The sequence below is a fragment of the Arvicola amphibius genome, chromosome 5 (assembly GCF_903992535.2).
Source record: "Arvicola amphibius chromosome 5, mArvAmp1.2, whole genome shotgun sequence".
Taxonomy (NCBI): Eukaryota; Metazoa; Chordata; class Mammalia; order Rodentia; family Cricetidae; genus Arvicola; species Arvicola amphibius.
The window spans coordinates 11649846-11673286 of NC_052051.1; the positions used below are offsets into that span (position 1 = coordinate 11649846).

The 23441-nt window shown below is 49.9% G+C and overlaps 2 protein-coding genes across 6 annotated transcripts in view; one reads left to right on the top strand and one right to left on the bottom strand.

Annotated features, from left to right (window-relative positions):
• Znfx1 (zinc finger NFX1-type containing 1) overlaps window positions 1–4139 on the top strand; it is a 31565-nt gene extending 27426 nt beyond the window's left edge. For all 5 annotated transcript variants that reach the window (XM_038329257.2, XM_038329256.2, XM_038329258.2 and 2 more), the window contains one exon: window positions 755–4139. In XM_038329257.2, coding sequence (XP_038185185.1) covers window positions 755–3196 — 2442 coding nt within the window. In that variant the 3' untranslated portion in view covers window positions 3197–4139. The remainder of the gene's footprint in view (window positions 1–754) is intronic.
• A 1039-nt stretch (window positions 4140–5178) lies between these two features.
• Ddx27 (DEAD-box helicase 27) lies at window positions 5179–23059 on the bottom strand. Its single transcript, XM_038329260.1, has 21 exons — window positions 22872–23059; window positions 21619–21765; window positions 19919–19978; window positions 19564–19723; window positions 19041–19084; window positions 18847–18933; window positions 17804–17909; window positions 15441–15614; window positions 14096–14246; window positions 12564–12663; window positions 12320–12461; window positions 11946–12099; window positions 10723–10804; window positions 10454–10631; window positions 8083–8189; window positions 7869–7971; window positions 6382–6476; window positions 6182–6305; window positions 5912–5999; window positions 5432–5503; window positions 5179–5322 (listed from the first exon to the last, which is right to left on the bottom strand). Exons 1-21 carry the CDS (start codon window positions 22962–22964, stop codon window positions 5304–5306), a joined length of 2286 nt encoding a protein of 761 aa, XP_038185188.1. The 5' UTR covers window positions 22965–23059; the 3' UTR covers window positions 5179–5303.
• Window positions 23060–23441: the final 382 nt, after the last annotated feature.

The following is a 23441-nucleotide window of genomic DNA, read 5'->3' on the forward strand; positions in this document are numbered from 1 at the left end:
ACACATGTACCCACCCCCCTCACACCCACACACAAATAAAAATAAAAATAGAAATAGAATCTGAGTTGGGCAGTGGTGGTGCACTTAGACAGATCTCTGAGTTCGAGACCAGCCTAGTCTACAGAGCTAGTTTTAAGACAGCCAGAGCTGTTACACAGAGAAACCCTGTCCAAATAAACGAGAGAGAGAGAGAGAGAGAGAGAGAGAGAGAGAGAGAGAGAGAGAGAGAGAGAGAGAGAAATAGAGAGAGAGAAATAGAGAGAGAGAAATGAGAGAGAGAGAGAAATAGAGAGAAATGAGAGAGAGAGAGAGAGAGAGAGAGCGCGAGAGCGCGCACTCTGCAGGTGTTGTGTGTGGTAAGAACAGTGGCTGCTGCCTGTCCCCAGCTGTGCTGAGGAGGCTTTGCGGCAGTCTGCACGTGAGCATCAGCATCAGCTCCTTCCTTATCACTGCTGCTGCCTGTTGCCTTCACCATGGCAGGTGATCAGACACTTGGAAAACTAAGACAGGCTTTCTCATGCTCCAGCTCCGTGCCATGGTGACTGACTTCAGAAGTAAAGGTTGTGAGGTAGAGGGCGCAGAAAGCAGTCTCTTCTGAGGGCCAGCGGTCAGTGTCCTTGAGACACGTGCCAAGAGCTGGTGTAGCTCAGAGTACAACACCTGCTTAGCACGTATGAGGCCCTAAGTTCAGTCCCAGTGCTGAAGGGAAGGGGAGGCACCACAAGGACGCTCTGACGTGTCACTTGCTTCTCAGGGGGTCTCCTCCAACCTTTACTTTGTGGAGCACTGCTTTCCTGAGCAGGAGATCCAAGAAGGCAAAAGCCATCAGAACCAACACGAGGCACACTTTGTGGTGGAGCTGTGCCAGTACTTCCTGTGCCAGGAGTACCGCCCCTCCCAGATCACCATCCTCACCACCTACACCGGGCAGCTCTTCTGCTTGCGCAAACTCATGCCTGCCAAGACATTTGCTGGCATCAAGGTCCATGTGGTAGACAAGTACCAAGGGGAAGAGAATGACATCATCCTCCTCTCACTAGTGCGGAGCAACCAAGAGGGCAAGGTGGGCTTCCTCCAGATCCCGAACCGCATCTGTGTAGCCTTATCCCGGGCCAAGAAGGGGATGTACTGCATTGGGAACATGCAGATGCTTGCCAAGGTGCCCTTGTGGAGCAAGATCATCCATACCCTTCGAGAGAACAACCAAATAGGCCCATCCCTCCGCCTCTGTTGCCAGAATCACCCTGACACCCACACCCTTGTATCCAAAGCTTCTGATTTCCAAAAAGTGCCAGAAGGAGGCTGCAGCCTGCCCTGTGAGTTCCGGTTGGCCTGCGGGCATGTGTGCACACGTGCCTGCCACCCATATGACTCCTCCCACAAGGAGTTCCAGTGCATGAAGCCATGCCAGAAAGTCATCTGCCCAGATGGGCACCGGTGCCCACTTGTTTGCTTCCAGGAGTGTCAGTCTTGTCAGGTAAAAGTGCCCAAAATCATTGTTCGGTGTGGTCACAAACAGATGGTCCCTTGTTCAATGCCAGAGTCAGATTATTGCTGCCAGGAGCCTTGCCCCAAGGTCCTAAGATGTGGTCACAGATGCAGCCACCTGTGTGGTGAGGATTGTGTGCGGCTATGTTCAGAAAAGGTCACTGTGAAACTTAAGTGTGGGCACAGCCAACAGGTGAAGTGTGGCAATGTGGACTGTATAAAATACGGTCTGCCAGTCAAGTGCACCACCAAGTGTGACACCATCCTAGACTGTGGCCATCCTTGCCCAGGCTCCTGTCACAGTTGCTTTGAAGGGCGCTTCCATGAGCGCTGTCAGCAGCCCTGCAAGCGCCTGCTCATCTGCTCACACAAGTGCCAGGAGCCCTGCACTGGTGAGTGCCCGCCCTGCCAGCGGACATGTCAGAACCGCTGTGTCCATAGCCAGTGCAAGAAGAAGTGTGGGGAGCTGTGCAGCCCCTGTGTGGAGCCCTGTGTCTGGCGCTGTCAGCACTACCAGTGCACCAGACTCTGCTCAGAGCCCTGCGACCGGCCCCCATGCTATGTGCCTTGTACAAAGATACTGGCTTGTGGCCACCCTTGCATTGGTCTCTGTGGGGAGCCTTGTCCCAAGAAGTGCCGTATCTGCCAAATGGATGAGGTCACCCAAATCTTTTTTGGCTTTGAGGATGAGCCCGATGCCCGCTTTGTGCAACTGGAAGACTGCAACCACATCTTCGAGGTGCAAGCCCTGGACCGCTATATGAATGAACAGAAGGATGATGAGGTCGCCATCAGGCTGAAGGTCTGCCCCATCTGCCAGGTTCCCATCCGCAAAAATCTGAGGTATGGAAAAAGCATCAAACAGCGGCTGGAAGAGATAGAAATTGTCAAGGAAAAGATCCAGGGCTCTGCAGGGGAGATTGCAGCCAGCCAGGAACAACTTAAGGCCCTGCTAGAGAGCAAGACTCAGTTCCGCCAGCTGCATCCTGAAAAATTCCTGATGCTCCAAGAGAAGCTGGCCCAGAAAAACCTGTCAGTGAAGGACCTGGGCCTTGTGGAAAATTCCATCAGCTTCTACGACCACTTGGCCATTCTGGAGGGGTCCCTGGAAAAGGTGCATTACTTAGAACATCAGAGGGTGAGGACTCGACTTGAACAGGTTTATGAGTGGCTGGACAGGAAGCGCCTGAGCTTCAGCAGCCAGGAATTGAGCGACCTCCAGAGTGAAATCCAGAGGCTCACTTACCTTGTGACCCTCCTGATGCGCTGTAAGATGGCAGAGGAGAAGGTGAAAGGCAGCATAGCAGAAGAGGTCTCCAGGATCCGGAATATTCTGGAAAAAACATGTAAGTTCACCCAGGAAGACGAACATCTTGTGCAGAAAAAGATGGATGCTCTGAAAAGCACACTTCCCTGCTCTTGCCTGGGCATCTCAGAGGAAGAGCGGGTGCAGATTGTCACGGCCTTGGGTGTTCCTCGTGGCCACTGGTTCAAGTGCCCCAATGGCCACATCTATGTGATCACTGAGTGTGGGGGAGCCATGCAGAGGGCCATCTGTCCTGAGTGCAAGGAGGTGATTGGCGGTGAAAATCATACTCTGGTGAGGAGCAACCAGCTGGCCCCTGAGATGGATGGAGCCCAGTACCCTGCCTGGTCAGACACAGCCAACAACCTGATGAACTTTGAGGAGATCCGCAGGATGATGTAGAAGATGGCACCCCAATGCCTTTTGCCCTGCAACCTCAGAGCCAGGGTTGGCTCCCCTGCAGAGGAACCAGTTTGTTAGTATCCTTTAGTCTTCGCACTTGTTTAAGGATCCACTTTTAGGGCTTGCCCACATGTGATTCTAGATGAACCCCTGCGCTAGAAAATAAGCACTTTACCTCCAGCTCTAAGCAGAGCCCACAGTTCTCACCTCTACTGCAGCAAGTGGGACTCCTGGGAACATCTGGCCTCCACCTGGGGCTATTAGGGTAACTGGGTCTTGGCATGGTCAGTACTTCTGCATGCTCCCAGGGTGCGCTGCTTCTCATGGCCAAGCCTTAATTTGCAGACTAATTTCCATTGTTATAACAGCAGCCCAGAGCTTTAGGAACGACTTAACCCAAGGAGCACAAGAATTCTGGAACCCTACTCCTTGGGCTCCTGCCCTTCTGGAGATGGAGGCCTGTGACCAACTCAACTCCCCTTGACCCAGTTACATAGTTCCCATCCCCAGTGGGGTCCCTGGAGGTGGGGCTTCCACAGTAGGCATAGGCTGAGTGGCCCCTGCACCCTCCTGAAACTGGCACTCAAATAGCGAGGGTGATGTGTGTCTCTTGGCCTCTGTAGGAGAGGTTTGGTGGTGGTGCTATCTGCACACTCAGTGTCAGCAGCACCTCCTGTGAGTCTTTGTCCCAGCACCTCCCTTGCAGCCTTTGCCTGGGCAGGGTTAGCATGCCAGCAGCTTCTGCAGGCTCCGGCCCCAGGCCTGCATCTGCACCTCTGTCCAGTGTTCCTTAGAACAAATTTAGCCATCTCAGGTCCTTTCTAATATTGATCACAAAAGCCCCTTTCGTAAGTATGTGTTTCCTTTTTTTGTCTTTACTATGCACTTTATCCTATAATGCCAATTAATAAAAACAATGATTGAAAAAAAAACCAGTGGACTCTGTGATTGGTTTTTACTATACTGGTAACTGATGAACCTAGGGCTTCAGCTATGCTTCACCACCACCCCAGTGGCTTGTCTATCTGCCTAACTTTCAGGAACTTGGGTGGCCAGAGAATTGTGGGTAGGATACTGTCTATGGTGAAGCATGCATCATTTTTTGTAGTGGGGGTCATTTAGCTGGTGGGCCAAATCTTACCTTCAGCATATAGCAGATGTCTCATGAGTTCACTCAGTCTACACACCAATAGATATTACTAATAGTTCTGCACTTTGCTCTTTAGAACAGATTGATTTATTGTTTGTGGTTGGGTGGTCTACATGTGTGAAGATCAGAGGACAGTTGGAAGGAGATCGTTTTCTTCTATTGTGGGTCCCCAGGATGGAGATCAGGTCATCAGTCTTGCCTTTACTGGCTAAGCTAAGCCTTCTCACCTGTCCCCTGCACCTGGATTTTAACATGGGGCTCTTTCTGCCAAAGGCATAGTCTGGTCTGAACCACAGCCCAGCACCACACCAGGTGAGCCTTGATATGTGTGTGTGTTTTGTTTTTCAAGACAGGATTTCTCTGTGTAGCTTTGGAGCCTGTCCTAGAACTCGCTCTGTAAACCAGGCTTGCCTCGAACTCGGAGATCCGCCTGCCTCTGCAGTACTGGGATTAAAGGTGTACACCACCACCACCATCCAGTGTAAGCCTTGATTTTCTAAACAGAACCCTACATTGGCAAGTATGCATGGGCTCAAGGTATGTGCAGACGGAGAACTGGTCATTTCCAAACTGAGGGAAGGGAATTTGAACTCAAAACTACTTCTTGCATTTGAAATGTCAGGAAAGTTAATCAGGAAGGGATCCACAGCCAGGCATGGCAGTGTATATCTTTAATCCCAGTATGAGGCCTGAATAGTAGGTTTCAAGCTAGTCTGGGCTATACACAGTTGAGACACTCTCAAAATTTAAAAAAGGAGACATGGATGAAACACTAGAAAACAGTTCCTAGATAGAAATTCAGCCAACATCTTTAAAACACCAGATACACGAATAGCTTGTTCAAGAGATTTTGTTGTTGTTACTGTATTACAAATGGAAAAAAACAGACCAAGACAAGATGACTTCCCACAGGGAAGGGATATAAAATTGTCCCACCAACTTCTTCATGCCACTGGGTTACTTCTTTCTCTTATACCTATAAAGAAAAACAACAAAATTAAGGCCAGAAGGGAGGAGTAGTTCTGCATTTGCTTGCTTCTCCAGCCCCATGGGTACGGCCTCTGCCCTCCACAATGCAACATTACCTGGACTTAGATTTGAAGTTCCCTCTTCTCTGGCGAGACAGACCCAACTGTTTCCTCTCTTCAAAAGAAGGGCTGTAAGAAATGAAATGTGAGATGAGCAGACTGGAGCATGTGAGTGACGTCACCCATCTCAGCTTCACAGAAAGGGCAGCACAGGTGGGATGGGTGCAGCCATGTGAGTTTCAGTGCCTCGGAGTCAGGTCCCATGGGCTTCTACAAAACAATACACATTTCTGGAAGCCAGCCACCAGCTTAAGATCAGCAGGAAGAGGTGTTCCCTACCCAGCCTAGACTGCGATCATCTAGATCAGGGAACTCACAAGGAACACCTCTCCTGCTCCTGCACATCAGGCCCTGGGGGCAGAGAAGCACCCTACTCATGGCATTATAAAGCTCTAGCTAGGAGAGCTGGAAGTGGGCACGGATGCAGATACCTCAGTTTGTTGCATACCAAGGGCTAAGGAACACTTAAAACCCTACCCAGCTCGATACTTTTTCAGGGCTTTCTTGCTCGTGTTGGTGAGTTCTTCATCAAACACAGACTTCTTCTGCTGCTTTTGCTTCTTGGCTGCACAGAGAAAAATGGGTTTGGAGGCTGTTAAGTCCCTTGAAGCTCTAGGTGAGGATTCCAAAGCCAGTGAAAGGCCATATACACCGATAGATCCCACTTTCTCCAAAGCTTGGCCACCACCATATCCCCACCGACTCCTCCCGCCATGATGAGGATGTCAGGTAGAATGAATCTCTTACCAGGACCTGCTGCAGGCTCTTCCTCAGGCATTGCCCGTGCTCGCTTGGTTCTGCGGTTCCTCTTGGCCAGCCGCTCTGCAAACATCTGTGCCTTGAGGATTTCAAACTGGGACCTCTCCTCTGGCTGGGGGCAGAGTGAGGGATGAGCACACAACAGACCAGTGCTGCATGGTACCTGACTCCAGAGGGAGGCCACTCACCGTCATCTCCCCCTTTTTCTTGGCATCCTTCATAAACTTCTTTCTTTTCTTCTTTCCTCTTAAGGCCAAGTCAAACTCCTGCAGAGCCTTGGCAACTGGAGTGAAAACAGAGTGTGGGGTTTCATTATGTCCTTAAAGCTTAAGATGAAAACTAACTAGGGGGACTGACACCCACGTAGAAAAGTATCTTCCAGGTAAGAATGATGGCACAGGAAGAGGGGCTGGTGAGCTAATGGTTGCTGAGAGGGGGAGTCCGACAACTCCTCAGTGGTGCAACCAGCCACTGGCAAGTTGCCCCAGTTCCATGCTCTTGTCAGTGACCTAATTAAATGCAGCAGCCACCAAAAGCAGACCTCAAAGCAAGAGGGAACAGCAGAGGAGAGGAGGGTATGATCCAAATATATACAATGAAACTGTGACAGAATAAATACGAATTTAAAAGAATATAGACCTGAATTTAATACCTAAAACCAACTGGTTTTTGTTTGTTTGTTTTTAACTGGCTTTTTGACAAAGGGTCTATGTAGCCCTAGCCTGCTTGGAACTCACTATGTAAACTCAAACTCATAGAGATCCATCCACAAGTAGATGAAAGGTAAACCCAGGAACCTAGAACCCATTTTTTTTTAAAAAAAATGTGGGGCTGGGCAGTGGTGGTGCACACTTTTAATCCCAGCACTCGGGAGGCAGAGGCAGGTGGATCTCTGTGAGTTCAAGGCCAGCCTGGTCTACAAGACCTAGTTCCAGGACAGGCCCCAAAGCTACAGAGAAACCCTCTCGGGGGACGTGGGGGTGAGGCTGGTAATCCTACTAGTTAGCAGAGACTAGGACTCACTGGCCATTCAGACTTGCCTATCTGCTGAGTTTCTAGGCCAATGAAAGCCCCTGACACATGACACTTGGAGAATGACAGCTGAGGTTTGCTCTCTCCTCCACATACACTCCTCTGCTGGTTACCTCCAGTTCACTAAGCCCCAGGTGCCTCGTTACACTGAAGGTGCTCACTGTCTCAACTCCTGCTACAAAGGACAAAGACAGGTTTTACCCAGTACTCAGCAACTTCCACCAATTATCAGAGCCCCAGTTCCACCACAGAAGGCTAACACACTCACCCTTCCTGCCTGGCCCATCAGAGAGGGGCAGGATTTCTGAAACTGCTGGCACAGTTATATGGGAGATAGTTTTGAAATTGCCATAGAATTAGAAATATGTATAGTTCTTTGCCTGCAATAGTTTATCCTACAAAGCAAATAGCTTGCTGAACTAGGGGGCACATGTTCAAAGTTTCTCATGACATCCCCATGGCAAAAACTGGAAGAACGCTCACTGTCCTTTAGCAGGGAAAAGTCACGTTATACTTTACTCAGATGATAAAGAAGCATGCTGCCATTTTAATTTTGAAAGCTGTGAGGCGGGTTCTAGAGACTCAGCCTCAGGTCCTTAGGTTTGCATGGCGAGCAATTCCCCCACTAACAATCAGCACTCACTCTTCTCCTTCTTCCTCTCTTCTTTGGTCTGGAACCAGCTCCTCTCAGGCTCCTGGTCTGCCATCTCCTTCCCCTTCTCCAAGAGCCGCTTTGCTGTGTCTATCTGTGGGGTGGGCATGAGGACACTGTCGCGGAGCTGCAGCAGCCACTCGCCCGGTGAGCAGTGCAGCTATCGCTGAGCAGCAGGGCTAGGGAGACGGCCACCCAGCCTCACCTGGGCCTCTGAATGCTGCATCTCTTTTTCCTCTGCCTCCAGCTGCAGCACCGCATACACATCCTTCTCCATTTTCTCAATCTTGTCCCGGAATTTGAGGATAACATCTTACAAGAATTGAATAAAGAATAAAACTGAGAAACTGAGAAGCTGGGTGGTGGCGGCACACGTCTTTAACCACAGCACTCGGGAGTCAGAAGCAGGCGGATCTCTGTGGGTTCAAGGCCAGCCTTGTCTACATAGCTAGTTCCAGGACAGGCACCAAAGCTACGGAGAAACCTTGTCTCGAAAAAACCAAAACCAAATCAAACCAAAACAACAAAAACAAAAAATAAAACTGAGGGTGGTTACTAGGCAGCTTGTGAGTATAATGCAGATGCCTACTCACCAACTCAGAACTTCCTTCCTGAATACCTCCCACTAAGAACGAGGCCATGTGCTGCTGGCCTATATCCCTGGTTACTCAGGAAGCAGAGAGACCTGCTTAGGCCCAGCAGTCTGGGCCAGCCGAGCCCAACAGAACCAGAACTCATCTCAAAAGTTAACAAGGGAGCCGGGCAGTGGTGGCGCACGCCTTTAATCCCAGCACTCGGGAGGCAGAGGCAGGCGGATCTCTGTGAGTTCGAGGCCAGCCTGGTCTACAAGAGCTAGTTCCAGGACAGGCTCTAAAAAAGCTTCAGAGAAACCCTGTCTCGAAAAACCAAAAAAAGAAAAAAGAAAAAAAAAAAAAGTTAACAAGGGCTGGGGAGACGCCACACGAGGATGAAGACACGAGTTTAGATCTCCAGAACCCATAAAAAGTGAGGTACAAAAGCACACATCTGTGATCCCAATTGCTCCTACAGCCAGATGGGAAGTAAAATCAGAGTCGTCAGATGCTACCTGTCTTAGATAAGGTAGAAAGTGAGCCCAAGACCTGAGGTTGTCCACTGACTCTAGGAATGCACGTAGACATACACATGTGCCCCCCCCCCCCACACATCATCCACCCACTAACACAAAGATTAAAACTACAACAATGCCACCTGTAACCACCCCCATGGCTTCCTGTTCGTCTTTGAATGAATTGCCAATGTGCCAATGTTTTATAGTGGCCCCATCTACCCGAGCTCACTGTGTCCTGGTCCACTGACTTCCCTTCCTTCACTCACACACCAAGTTTATTCCTGCCCAGAGCTGCTGCCCTTGCTCAGTCAGGGAGCCAGTCCTCAGAGGGCTGGCTCATGGTCACCTTACTTTGTCAGCCTGGACTTAGCTCAGAGCCAGCTGCTCAGAGGCCTTTGCTAAGCAGTTGTTTTTTAAGAGAGCATCATGTAGTTGAGACTGGCCTCTTAATTGCTGTGTGGCTGAGAATAGCTTTGAACTCCTCATCTTCTGCCTACAGCTACCAAGCACTGGGAGTAAGGGCATCACTCCACACCCTGCTCTGAGTAGCGTTTCCAAACAGGCCCCTCTCATCCTGTCACCCTCAGCCACACTGATTATCAACTCACTGACTCTCACACCAGCTGCTCCGTTCCCTGCTCAATTTCTGGCTACTGGGACAGCAGCACTAAAACTGAGCACACACCAGGAGCTATTTCCTGACTGACAACCTAAAATGAAATGGGGAAAAAAGGGGGCTGGAGGAGCACTGGCTGTTCTTCAAGGAGCTGAGCTGGTTTCCACACCCACAAGTGGCTCACAATCATTTGTAACTGCAATTCTCTCTGGCCTCCTAGAACATCATATACATGCAAGCAAAAAGCCCATACACGTAAAATAAAAACAAAATCTCAAAGCAAATTAAAAAGAAACTAGAAAAAAAGGGCATCTATAAATAGAGACACTGAAGGCCCTGCCCCAATACGGACAGGGATGAGCTCCTGGATTACAGCTTTCATTATTCTCACTGATCCCAACAAGCGGACTCAAGTTTGCAGCATCACTACAGGTAAGCCAAAGTCAGGCATGGTGGCATACATCACTAATCCTAGCACCCAGGAGACGAAGGCAGGTGGATCTCTGTGAGTTTGAGGTCAGCGCAGTCTACAAAGTGATTTCCAGGACAGCCAGAGCTGTTATACAGAGAAACCCTACCTCAAAAACCAAAACAAACAAAAAGGAGTGAGTGCCAACCTCACCTTCCTGCCTACCAACAGGAAAGGGGCGTTGATAACACAGAGGCCTCTCTAAACTTTTGAGAAAGTTCTGATGAGTTGGACCCTACATTTACCATCTATCATCATTCCCTGGCACACAAACTGACACCCAAGGTGTGGGGGAGGCCTGTCCAGGAGACTCAGGAGGTGGCAGAGCTGGGACTCAGCTTCCCGACTGCAGAGCTCTTGGCATCATCCTCTGCCTGTGCCCAGCACCCTGTGCTCCTCACCTTGGGGGATGAGCCGTGCCTTCACTGGAGCCTTGGCAGCCTTCACAATCTCCTTCAGCATCTTCCGTTCCTCTTCTCCCACCAGAGAGACAGAGCGTCCAGCCCTGCCAGCACGTGCAGTTCGCCCCACCCGGTGCACATAGTGTTTGACAGTGTTGGGCATGGTGAAGTTGATCACCTGGAGATCAGAGCAAACATAGTGAGGTGTGGTGGGCAGGCCCAGCAAGGCAAGACCCCCACCAACAGTAAGCAGCAGAAGTCACACTCACTGTTTTCACACCTTCAATGTCAAGCCCACGGGCAGCAACGTCTGTGGCCACCAGGATGTCAATCTGTTCATCCTTAAAGCGCCTAGAAAGAGCACAGAGATATTCAATAAGCTACTTGAGCCCAATACCATGAGATGGCTCAGCAGGTAAAAGTACCTGCTTCTAAGCCTAAGGACCCAGATGGTGGAAGGAGAGAACTGACTCCTGCAAGTAATCCTGACACCATGGCACACACCCAAGCACAAATAAATAAAAAGAAATACAATAAAAAAAATAAAGCTGGAGCTGGGCGGTGGTGGCGCACGCCTTTAATCCCAACACTCAGGAAGAGGCAGGTGGAGCTCCAGGTTTGAGGCCAGCCTGGTCTACATAGTGAGCTCTAGGACAGTCAGAGCTACACAAAAAAACACTGTTTTGAAAAACCAAAAAAAAAAAAAAAAAAAAACAAGTAAAATAAAATTACCATTAAATCCTCGTAGAGTCCAAGCAGCAGTGTGCGACTCATATTTTAATTTATGGTGTGGACAGAACAAGGAAGAGAAGCTGGGAATGTAACACTGGGATTTGAGCAAGCCTTCTAACAGAGCCACACCCCAGCCCGTGGGCACACAGTTAAATGGCAGCAATTCTGTCACACTCAAGACTGGGAACAGTCTATGTGGACTACAGCACAGAGCAGAGGCCAACGCCTCAGTGGGCGGAGCTTCCTCACTTCACACACACACACACACACACACACACACACACACAGAGTCAGGAATGAGGGGTGTTCTGAAGGGCCCTCTTCTTGGGAGCTCTCCTCTGCTCTATGAGGACTCGGCGACAAACTGGAAACTGTGCTGGAGCGCTGAAGCTCACGAAGTGACTGTTGCCCGAGTGTGAGTTGGAATTGACTGACAGGTGAGTGTCTCTGAGGAAGCCACATAGACAACGCGTTTCCTGCTGTAGATACCCAGGAGAGCACGGAAGGTGCCCTGCTCAAAGGCCAGGTGAGTTCTAATCACATGCAACCTTACAGTGTGCGGACTGAACCTAAGTGTATTGAGACACTGATTCCCACCTCAGTCTCCCAAGAAGCTGGGACCACAGGTGTGGTGGTGAGCACTAGTCACCTGTTAAAGTGGGCACTGTACTGTTTTTATCCCTGCCACAACCCCCAGGGTCCAATTCCCTTGATAATGAGCTCCCCCAGGCCTTCCCACGAGAGCAGCACCGAGTATTACCGGAGGGCCTCCAGTCGCTGTGTCTGTGACAAGTTGCCGTGGAGCTCGCCCACCTGCAGCCCCAGCAGCCCCAGCAGAATGTGCATGCGGTGGGCTTGCTTCTTAGTCTGAGTGAAGAGCATCACGTGGTCGGTGAACGTTCTCATCAGTAGAGCTGAAGGGAGAAGAGTGAGCCAGCACAGGGCAGACTGCACAAGCCAAGACAAAGACAGAGACGCCAACTCCCAAGTGTGGTGAATATCATGGAGTGGGGGAAATGGGCGGCAGCAGGCCGGGTGGCAGGCGATGCTGCTGTTTGAGCGGGGAGAATGGATGGAGGTGGAGAAGAGCGTGAGTGCAGACGGCCACCGCTCAGTCCTACCCTGGGCCCTTACCTGCCACAATGGCTTCCCGGTCCCCTTCCCTGTTAGGCCGGATCCGTATGAACTCTTGCCGAAGAAAGGGAGCTACGTCTGTGTTGCTGTTCACAAATATCCGCACAGGGTTCTTTAAGGAGACCGAAGCCAGATCTTTCACCTGCCAAGCACAGGGTCAGAGCTGCACAGCTGGGAGAGGTGGGAGAACAGGGAAAAGGGCTTGCCCAGCTGGGATCCCCTGCACGCCACTAGGTACACCCACCTCCTCTGTCATGGTGGCCGAGAAGAGCAAGGTCTGGCGGTGGTGGGAACACATTCGAATGATCTCCTTCATCTGCTCCTCAAAATATTCATCCAGCATTCTGGAAGAGGGGACAGATGGGCTTTAGATCAGCTCGTATGTCAAAATGAGGGTCCCGGCATCACACAGGCCAAGGGTGCATCCGGACTCATGTTTACCCTGTCATTGCTACCTCCACCCTCCTATTCTGCAAGTTACTGAGGTCAGGATCACTTATCCCAAATGTCCCAGCATATACTACTGATTAACCTGCTCCTACATAACCAAAGTGTCAAACATGTGAGTGTCTGGGCAAGACCGAATCTCCTTCACTGTTCCCCAAATACTTCTGTGTTGCAGTTGGTGATCACACATCTTTGGTCTCCATCCAGAATATCCCCTCAGCCTTGCTCTCTGCATTTGTCTGGTTGTGTCCCAGTGACTCCACTGATGAGCCATTCTCGGGACAGGACTGCTGGGTAAGAACTTAGAGAAGCTTGAAGCAGGTTAAAGATAGTGCTTTGTGAAGAGCCCCATGGTGGGTGCTAAGGATTTCCCAATGGGTGTACCACAGATGTGAAACACACAGAACTCAACAGCTGGGAGGACTGGACTGCCTTCAGCTGAGCTGAGGAGAGGCACATGTAAGGCGCGGCTCAGTTCTTCCAGGATTCACAGTGAGGGTGAACCATCTGCCCAACTGACCTCCATCACTGGTCCAACTGGGACATGTAGGAGTCAGCAAGCAAAGGAGCAAGAGAGAAGCTGGAGGTGTGAAGGGGCGGAAGCATGGAGGGAGTGGCCACGGAGATGGCCTGCGGAAGCTATACTGGCTTGCTTGCATTACTCCCTGTAGTGTCCTCATGGATGCCATTCTTTTTTTTTTTAATATTTATTTATTTATCTATTATGTATACAGTATTCTGTCTGTGTGTATGCCTGCAGGCCAGAAGAGGGCACCAGACCCCATTACAGATGGTTGTGAGCCACCATGTGGTTGCTGGGAATTGAACTCAGGACCTTTGGAAGAGCAGGCAATGCTCTTAACCTCTGAGCCATCTTTCCAGCCCCCATGGATGCCATTCTTATTCCCAGGCACAGACAAGAAAAAGATTTGTTCCAAGAATCTCAGTCCCATTCTCCAACATTGGGAAATGGTAGAGCTCACATTATTTAACCTTTTTTTGAGACAAGGTCTCACTCTGTGTCCAGGCTGGTCTGGAACTTACTGTGTATCCTGAGCTTAGCTCAAACTCTTGACAATCTTCCTGCCTCAGCATCCCAAGTGCTGGGATTAAAGGCATGCAGCACTACCTGAAAGACCTCTCCTACCTCTTAAGCAGCTCACTCCAGAGAGGGGGGGAAAGGAGGAAGGGGTGGGGAGATAGCACACATGCATACGCATGGAAACCTGACCTAAACTGGACAGAGATCCAGTGTGGACGGTTAAATGGTGTTACATGTCAGTGACCAAGAGCCTTAGAGCACCACAGGGTGACAGTGCAGGGGCCCACCTGTCAGCCTCATCCAGGATGAGCACCTCAATGCTGCTCAGGTGGAAGGAGGGGCAGTTGTGAAGGTGGTCGATGAGCCGGCCAGGTGTGGCAATGAGGATGTCTGGTGCTGCCCGGAGAGCAGCTTCCTGAGACTTCACATCCAGGCCACCTGCAGAGAGCAGACCCCAGTGGACGGCCTGGGCAGTCAGTCATCGGTGTCACCTGCTGGGGCTCAGGCCAAATGTCCAGCACACACAGGGAATAAGACAGTCTGAGACTAGATAACACTGGGATAGCGTTGGGCCCTCACCAGGGAACGTCCTCCCAAATCACTATTACTCACAATGAGGTTCAGTAACAAGAAAGTCTGAAGCCTCATCATTCTTTATTTTTTTGGTTTGAGACAGAGTCTCACTCTGTAGCCCAGGCTGGCAATGACTCTACCTCATCCTCCCAAGTATGAGAAATACCATATTTTATGGAAAATAATACTGTTTGTGTGTTAGAAATGGATCCCAGAGACTGGTAGAAACTACACAAGCCTTCTACCGAGGACCTCTATCCCCAATGCTGAATTTTATTTCTCAAGGTTAAGTCTTCTTTGGGTTTGTGGACACGGTCTCACTGTGCAGCTGTCCGGGGAATTCCCTCTGTAGACCAGACTGGCCTCCAACTCACAGAGATCTACCTGCCTTTCCCTCCTGAGTGCTGGGATTAAAGGTGTGCACTACACACCAGGCTTTTTCAAAGGTCTGTTTCACTATATTATACGCATGAGTCTTTTGCCTGTATGTGTTACATGTACCATGTGCATGCCTGGTACTGATGCCCTCAGAGGTCAGAAGAAAATGTCAGATCCCTTGGAACTTAAGTTACAGACAGCTCTGAGTTACCACGTGGAGGCAGGGAACTGAAACTCAGTATTCTGAACCACCAGACCAACTCTACAGTTCAGTGATGCAGTATTATGCGAAAGGCCCTGGACTCTGTCTCCAGCTCCACAAACTATAGAGGTTAAGTCCTGCTGAGTGTGGTGGCTCATACCTGGAATCTCACTAGTAGCAGGAAGGTTAGGCAGGAGGGCTGCTATGTTTGAGGCCAACCTGAGCTACACAGTTCTAAGCCAACCTGAGCTACAGAGTGAAACCTTACCTTAAAAATATAAAACAAAACAAAACAAAAAGAGTTAAGTCTTAATGAAATGTTTTCCCCTGCCTCTATCCACTATGAAAATGTCAACTGATTTTTAGGTGGATCCAATCAACAAAAGGGTCTTTTCCTGACACTGGGTGTGTGTGTGTGTATGTGAAACACAGCCCAGTCTCCATGCATCACATTGTGTCTTGCAGTGGCCCTCACTTACCCACAGCCAGGCAGGTAGTGATGCTGCAGAACTGGGCCAGCTGCTTGGTGACTGAGTGTACCTGGATGCCCAGCTCTCTGGTAGGGACCAGCACCAGCACTCGAGTGACCGCAGCCTGGCGGGGCTTGTAGATCAGACGCTCCAAGACAGGCAATGCAAAGGCTGCAGTTTTGCCTAGAGGGAGGACAGCAGGAGAGCAGAGAGCAGGTTCAGCACCTTACATGCTTTGGTTCCACCTGAATACAGGAACCCACATCTCTGCCTATGGGAACATGCCTTATGCATGCAAGTGTTTTCCTGATGCCAAACAGTATCAATGTAAACTTAAGAGAAGGACATGAAGAGTAACTGGGCTGGAGAGCTGGCTCAGCTATTACCAGGCTAGTTGCTCTCCAAAGGACCCACTGTCACCCTGCCTCCATCCCAACACCAGTGGAGGCCAGAAACAAGGCTTGACGTTCTGAGAGACTTAGATATTTATTAGAGATTTGTTTATCTACATATACGTATATGCCTGTGAATGCATGCCACATGTGTGCCATGAGACCAAACGGGCACGGAATCCTCTGGAATTGGAATCAGAGACAGCTATAAACTGCCATGTGGGGGTTGAGAATTGAACCCGGTCCCCTGGAAGAATAGCCCCTGTTCTTAACCACTAAGTTCTCTCACCAACCCCAACACTTACTTGTTTTTACATTTTATATGTGTATGAGAATTTTGCCTGTATGTATGTGCCTGGTACCCATGGAGGCCAGTAGAGATCAGGTGTCTGATCCCCTGGCACTGTAGTCATAGGTGGTTGTTAAGCTGCCAAATGGGTACTGGGAACCAAACTTTGGTTGTCTGCAAAAGTAGCCAGTGCTCTTCAATTCTGAGCCGCCTCCCCAGTCCCAAAGTTCAACATTCTACAGCAAGAGCATGGGAAGACAAACTGGCATCCCCATAGCTTTAAAGGCTGTTAAGGTCTCCAGTTGAGGGGCTGATCTCATGGTTAAAAGTGAATGTTGTTCTTCTGGAGGAGGAGCGCAGTTCCCAGCACCCATGCCAGCAGCTCCCAACTGCTGCTAAGTCTGGCTTCAGGGGACCTGTCATTCTCTTCTGGACTCTGTGGGCACCTGCACCCACATGAACACATACCTACAGACATACACATAATTCAAAATAAAATAAATTTTTCCTTTTTTTTTTTTTTTTTTTTGAGACAGGGTTCCTCTGTATAACAGCTCTGGCTGTCCTGGAATTTGCTTTGTGGACCAGGCTGGGCTCCAAATCAGAGATCCACCTGCCTCTGCCTTCCAAATGTTGGAATTAGAGACGTGCTTCACCACACCAGCTAAAAATAAAATAATTTTAACAAAAGTCACCAGGCAGAAGCCAGGCGGTGGTGGCGCACACCTTTAATCCCAGCACTTGGGAGGCAGAGGCAGGTGAATCTTTGTGAGTTCAAGGGCCAGCCTGGTCTACAAGAGCTAGTTCCAGGACAGCTAGGACTGTTACACAGAGAAACCCTGTCTCAAACCCCCGCACCCCCCCCACACACACAAAAATCACCAGGCAGTGGTGGTATAGCCAGGTGGGCAGTGAGGGCAGTCTACAGAGTGAGTTCTAGGACGGTCAGAACTGTTACACAGAAAAATCCTGTGTCGTCCCCCTACCAAAAAACACCCCACCAAATCACCAACTGAGTACAGATTTCCAGGGACTTTTTTCTGTTTTTTTGTTTGTTTGTTTTTGTTTTTCAGAACAGGCTTTCCCCGTGTAGCTGCCCTCAAACTCGGAGATCCTCCTATCTCTGCCTCCCGAGTGATGGGACTGAAGGGGTGCACCACCACCACACCAGCCAGATTTTTTTTCTTCTTAAGATAGTCTTTCTAGGGCCGGGCAGTGGTGGCACACGCCTTTAATCCCAGCACTCGGGAGGCAGAGGCAGGCAGATCTCTGAGTTCGAGGCCAGCCTGGTCTACAAAAGCTAGCTCCAGGACAGGCTCTAAAAACTACAGGGAAACCTTGTCTCGAAAAACCAAAAAAAAAAAAAAAAAACAAAAAAAACATAGTCTTTCTATATAGCCCACCACCATATTTGGCTTTATAAACTTTTTGTATAGTTCAAAAAGGCAAGCAAAGGAAGGAGATGGCTCAGTGGTTAGGACTTGCTACTCTTGGGTTGGGTTCCCAGCATCCACATGGCGGTTTACAATCTACTACTCCAGTTACAGGGCATACAACACCCTCTTCTGGCCTCCACATGCCTGCACACAAAGTTCATATGCATACATGCAAGCAAAACACTCATGTTTAAAATAGAATAAATCTTTAAAAAGCCAATGTGTTCTGGCCTCCTGCCCCGCCTACCCTGTCACCTGTCCCGGTGGCCGCACAGGCACAGATGTCTTTTCCCAGCAGACCCACAGGGATGCACGCCTTCTGGATCGGGGTCGGCTGCTTGAAGCCCATGGCTGTAATGGCCTGAGGAGAAAAGTTAGTCAGACAGGGTAGGTGGAAAGGGAGGGAGTCACAGCAAACAGCAAGGGGCACAACTTCCTGGATACCTTCCCTCCAGAGCCTAAGGCACCAGCTGCACTCAGGACAGCAGGAGACAGAAAGAAAAGCCTTTTTTTGGGAACCAGCAAAAAGAAACAGACCAAAACCAAAACACCCATTCTACAGTGACTAATAAAAGCAGTCACATAGGAGCTGGAGACAAGCAGGAAGAAGTGCAAGTCACAACAGGGATGTCAGGCAGTGATTCACTGACCCCGATGGGGTAACTGAACACCCCAAAAGACTTCTGGAGGAAGAGTCTTCCAAACAGAGGGAACAGGAAGTGCAAACGAGAAGAGCGCTACAACTGTCCTCAAGGGGATCAGAAGAGAAACAAGTCTGAACGTCAGCATGAGGACCTGGGCTTTTATCACAAGTGAAAGGCCCTGAGAGCTGGCGGGATATGTGCCAGAGGGCTCTCTGCAGCGGAGCCAAGTCAAAGAGGAACACGAGGACCATACGTGGGGACTACTGCAAGAACCAACCCATAATTATGAGCTGGTTGTGCATCCCAGTCCTTGGGAGATGAAGGCAGGAGGATCAAGAGTACAAAGCCCACCTTGGCTACACAGTAAGTTCATAGCAAGCCTGGACTATGAAACCCTGTCCAAAATGAATGGGCATCTAAAATGTATGCTCAGCAGTTAAGAGCACTTGCTGCTCTTGTAGAAGATCTAAAGTTGGTTGCCAGCACCCACAGCAGCTCACAATCACTAGTAACTCCAGCTTCAGGGATTCCAGTGAACCTCCTTACTTCCACAGGCACCAGCGCACACACATGCAGATATTTCACATAAGCCCATCATGCACACAGAATTAAATCAATCAAAAAAGAACTAACCCCCATTGCCAAAGCTACTACCTTCAGGAGGGGCCGGGACAGATTCATGTCCTGGAAGGTGAGGCTTTTGTCATACTCAGATGCATCTTCAAAGAATCCTCCTGCTTCCTGCACCAGATCAGACAGCAGAAGAGAACTTAGAAAAGCCACCCGAGCCTGCATGTCCTTTAAGGCTAGGAAAGCGAACTGCCCAACAACCTCACACCCAGGCTCACCTGGCCCTTTTTCTTCTTCTTCTTCTCCTTCACTTTGAGTGTGTCTGCAGGAAAAACACAGCGATGAGCATGGCCCTTCGTACCTAGCACCGACCTCTACTTCCCATGGCCTCAGTGCTGATCTCCTATCCTCCTTTCACAGATAAGGACACCATGTGTTCACGTAGCAAAACTACTCCATTGTAATAGACAAGACCCCAGCCTGGCCAGTACAGTGTAGGCTCTCAACACAACGCTGACATGTTAGTGAGTTCTACCAAAATGCTCAATGACCCCCAATACATGGCTGGACCCAGTGCACCTGAGTCACCCTAAGCAGGTGAGTTGTAGGAGAACGGGCACTGCACGGAGCTGAGGGTAAGGAAAGGAGCAGCTGCCTGCAAAGGATAAGCACCGGACAGTGTCAAGTGAAAAGAGAACCAACAGTGGGGCATCCGGCACTGTGGGGAGACGGTAGAGCTCCCACAGAGCCATGGGCCATGCTCCATTTCCTGCCTGTTTCCAACGCTCAACATCAGCCTACCTGCTTTGGTGAGGACCTCCTCATCCCCAGAGGAGTAGTCGGTCTCAGAGTCTTCGTCCTTGGAGTCTGCCTCATTCCCTCCCAGATCCTCCTGCCCCTTTGGGTCACTGCTCGCCCTGCCTTCTTTCTCCTCCACCTTCCCAGACTTGGCTTCCTTTTCCTGTGGAAAAATAAAGTAGGGGTGACTACTTTACAGGAAATTCAGAACCTAAGAGAAGCCATACTGAGCTCAATAGCCAGAACAGACTGTGCGGCTGGGCAACGAAGAGTAATACACACCCAGACTGTCCCTGCCACCCACCACTCTCAGTGAGGCCAAAGACACAGCCCACCTCCAGCCGGGTTTCACTCTCACCTCTGCTTTCCTTTTCTTCCGTACTTTCTCAATCTTCTCATCTAGGGTGGTGGCTGCCCTCTGCAGATAAAATCAAGACAGGAAAAAGAAAACCTATATGTAAAAGGACACCGACGAGTATGTCACAGGGCCAGGCCTCAAATGTTAGGATAGAAAGGGCTTGTCTGGCCGGGCGGTGGTGGTGTACACCTTTAATCCCAACACTTAGAAGGCAGAGGCAGGTGGATCTCTATGAGTTCAAGGCCAGCCTGGTCTACAGTGCGAGTTCCAGGACAGTTAGGACTACACAGAGAAACCTTGTCTCAAAAAACTAAAAAGGGCTATCTGACTGTTCGAGCTAGGTATGCACGGTGGCTCACATCTGTAATCTATCACTTTGGATACCAAAGCAAGAGGTCATGAAGTCAAAGCCAGCCTTGGCTACATAGTGAGTTTCAGGCCAATCTGGCCTATATAGTCTCACCCTACTAGACAATCCTAAGGCTTATCTAATTTTGGAAAATTTAATCAATATGCACACTATTGATAACTAAAAGAGGAGGTTTGATCCAAACACAGTACATGTGCACATGAACATTAAATTTAAAAAAGGTATCAAATACTTTATTAAAAAATAACAAGGCATACGCCTTTTATTCCAGCACTCAGGAGGCAGAGGCAGGAGGATTTCCATGAGTTTAAGACCAGCCAGGCCTACAAAGTGAGTTCCACAACAACCAAGGCTACACAGAGAATCCTTGCCCCGAAAGACAAAAATAAATAAATAAATAATTACTTAATAAGGAAAAAAAGCTGGATTACTAAGAACCAATACAAACACATTTTTTAAAGACTATTTTAGAGGCTGGAGAGATATCTCAGCAGTTAAGATCACTTGCTACTCAAATTATAGGGCTTGAATTCCATTTCCAACAACCATATTGGGCAGCCCACTCCAGCTTCAAGGGATCCAGCTCCCTGTTTGAGCCTCCGTGGGAACCCATATACGCACAAAAATAAAATCAATCCTAGTGTCAGAGATAGTTCAGCTCAGTAAAGAATACTGCTGCCCTTCTGGAGGACCGGGGTTCTATTCCAGCACCCACAGGGCAGCTCACAAATATATAACTACAGTTCTAGGGGATCTGACACCCTTTCTAGACTCGACAGGCACTGCATGCATGGAGTGCGCTTACATACAAACTTCAACTTCTTGTGCTAAGATTACAGCATGTGCTGTAATTCGCATTCGCAGGTATGGGCATTTAATACAGAAAAAATAAGCTCAGTTATTTATTGAAGCAGGTGTGGCAAACAATAGCCATAGAGCATGTGGAGGTCAACAAACAGTGGAACTCAGTTCTCCACGTGGGTTCCAGGGATCAGAGTTAGGCCAGCAGGTTAAAAGTGCCCTCACCCTGTCATCAAACAGAGTAAGCTATCTCTGATATTCTAAATGCCATCTGGAGACAAACTAATATATTTCTGACTATTAACTACAATAAGACCACTTTACAGTGCTCTCCACTATTGGCAATTCATGAGAACTGTGTGTGGGGTACTTGGAGCCTCCTCTCCCTACCCCATCAAACCTACACAACCCATTTTCAAAGGGTTCCAAAAGCTGCTTAAGAGAAAATAAAGGTAAGGCTGTGAGATAAGGGTCTGTCCTCATACCCACTTACTGTCCATCACCCAAAACGCATCTCCGTCAGTCTCACCTTCTTCTTGAGCTGGCTCATGACATCAGCCAGGGCCCAGCTGCCGTCATACATGCCCTCCTTCTCAGTGAAAACGAAGTCAGGGTTGAAATCAGCACTACGGCTCTTCTGAAGGGCTTTCTGCTTGCGGCCCAGCACAATGGGCCCCTGCAAAGAGAGGGCAAAGTAACAGGCTGAGATGGAGGAACAGAACAGGAAGAGGGAAGGGAGGAGACCTACCAGGAGAAACCCACAGCTGGGAGCCCAGATCAGCACGGAGAGCCTGCCTAGCGTGTATGAGGCCCTGGGTTCAAATCAACACGCAGGATAAAAAAGCAACATAAGGCAAACACGGGCAGACGATAAGGAAGTGTCCAGCTTACAACTGTCCTGGAAGGTTTTTAACACACCTGTCGGTGGACAGTCAGTAGTCTAGCCTAGCTTAACTAGTGCTCTAGGTTCCAGGAAGAGAAGCGTCTGTAGAAACGAGGTGGACAGCTCCTGAGGAATGACACTCTGCCTTGACCTGCAAACAGTGTCCGTACCCCCCCCCCCATACACACACACACACACTGCACCTTCAAGCATGGACACACACACACAGGGAGGGGGACATGCAGAGTGGACTGTCGTGAAGAGGGCTGTGTGCGTCCAATGGCAGAAAGGACAGAGCCTGACCTACTCTGAAAGCCACGGGAGGAAGCAGCTGTAGGGTTGGTAGGAAGGGGCAGGTCCAAAGGGACCACGTCCTGGGAAGCCCACTCTACTGCCAGGTGAAGAGAGGACTAGAAGGGGACATTGACCAACTGCAAACGAAGAGAGGGCTGCAGGTGGCCAGGTGTGGTCGGAGGGCACGCAGTCAAAAACGACCTCACCGCTCCACCGTGAGGGGCAAAGACTGGAGCCTTAGAGTGTTGCTTTCTCGGAAGTCGACCGCAGAGGCCGTGGACCATCCGAAGGGCCATGTCAGGCAGGCAGATGACAGCGTGAGGCACGTAGTTTTGTTTTCTCGCCACTCGCTCAAGACTACATCCCCACCGCCCAATGCCACGACTGCCGCCTGGGAGGCTGGATGGACAGATGGGTACACAACGTCCTCGAGTGAGCAGGAAGCAAGACTGACTTCGGGGGCGAGGTCGCCTCTGCACAGCCTGGGTCAAACAGCCTGCTTGGGGACACCCTAGCACGCTGAGGACGGCCTGGCGCCCGCAGCTCCTTTCCGGCCGCTCCCGCCCACGGCTCCCTCCCCCGCCAATCCGTCCGCCGGCTCCCACCTCCTCCTCGTCGTCCCCGGAGTCCGACTCGGGCTCCACCGGCACCTCGTCATCTTCGCCGATGGTCCCGATGAAACCGAGCTCGGCCAGCATGCTGAGGAAGCAGCCACTTCCGGAAGCGAGTGCGATCCTCCGACCGCACCGGCCTTTTCGGCGCTCGCCTTACCGTCACGCGCATGCACTTACGTCACTTCCGTTCCAAGGAAGCTTTCCCACAACGCCGTCGGCGTTCGGGGGCGTGGTTTTGAATGATGAATTTAAATGGGTGGGGCTCTATTAAATTAGAATACTACATAGTCAAATTTCGGGAAGAAATGAAACCTGAAAGTGTGTGCAAGGTTGAGGGAAAAATTAGAAGTATGCGTACTTTTGGGACCAAAACAATAACAACAAAAAATGGTGGAAAGGCCTTCGGATGCCTCGGAATGGTAAAGGCGTTTGCCACGCTATGCTGAGGACCTGAGTTCAATCTCTGATACCTACTATGTGGAAGAAGAGCGAGTCCACAGAGTTGTCCTCAAAACTACACACCCTGTCCAAGAGAACACGCCCCTCTACACGCACAATAAT

Excerpts from the sequence above, each read along its gene's own strand:
- Ddx27 (XM_038329260.1), bottom strand. The coding sequence starts at position 22,964 with ATGCTGGCCGAGCTCGGTTTCATCGGGACCATCGGCGAAGATGACGAG. Across the intron at positions 8,190-10,453 it reads GGCACGGCTCATCCCCCAAG|ATGTTATCCTCAAATTCCGG; the intron begins GTGAGGAGCACA and ends AATTCTTGTAAG. Across the intron at positions 6,000-6,181 it reads AGAGCCTGCAGCAGGTCCTG|CCAAGAAGCAAAAGCAGCAG; the intron begins GTAAGAGATTCA and ends TTCTCTGTGCAG.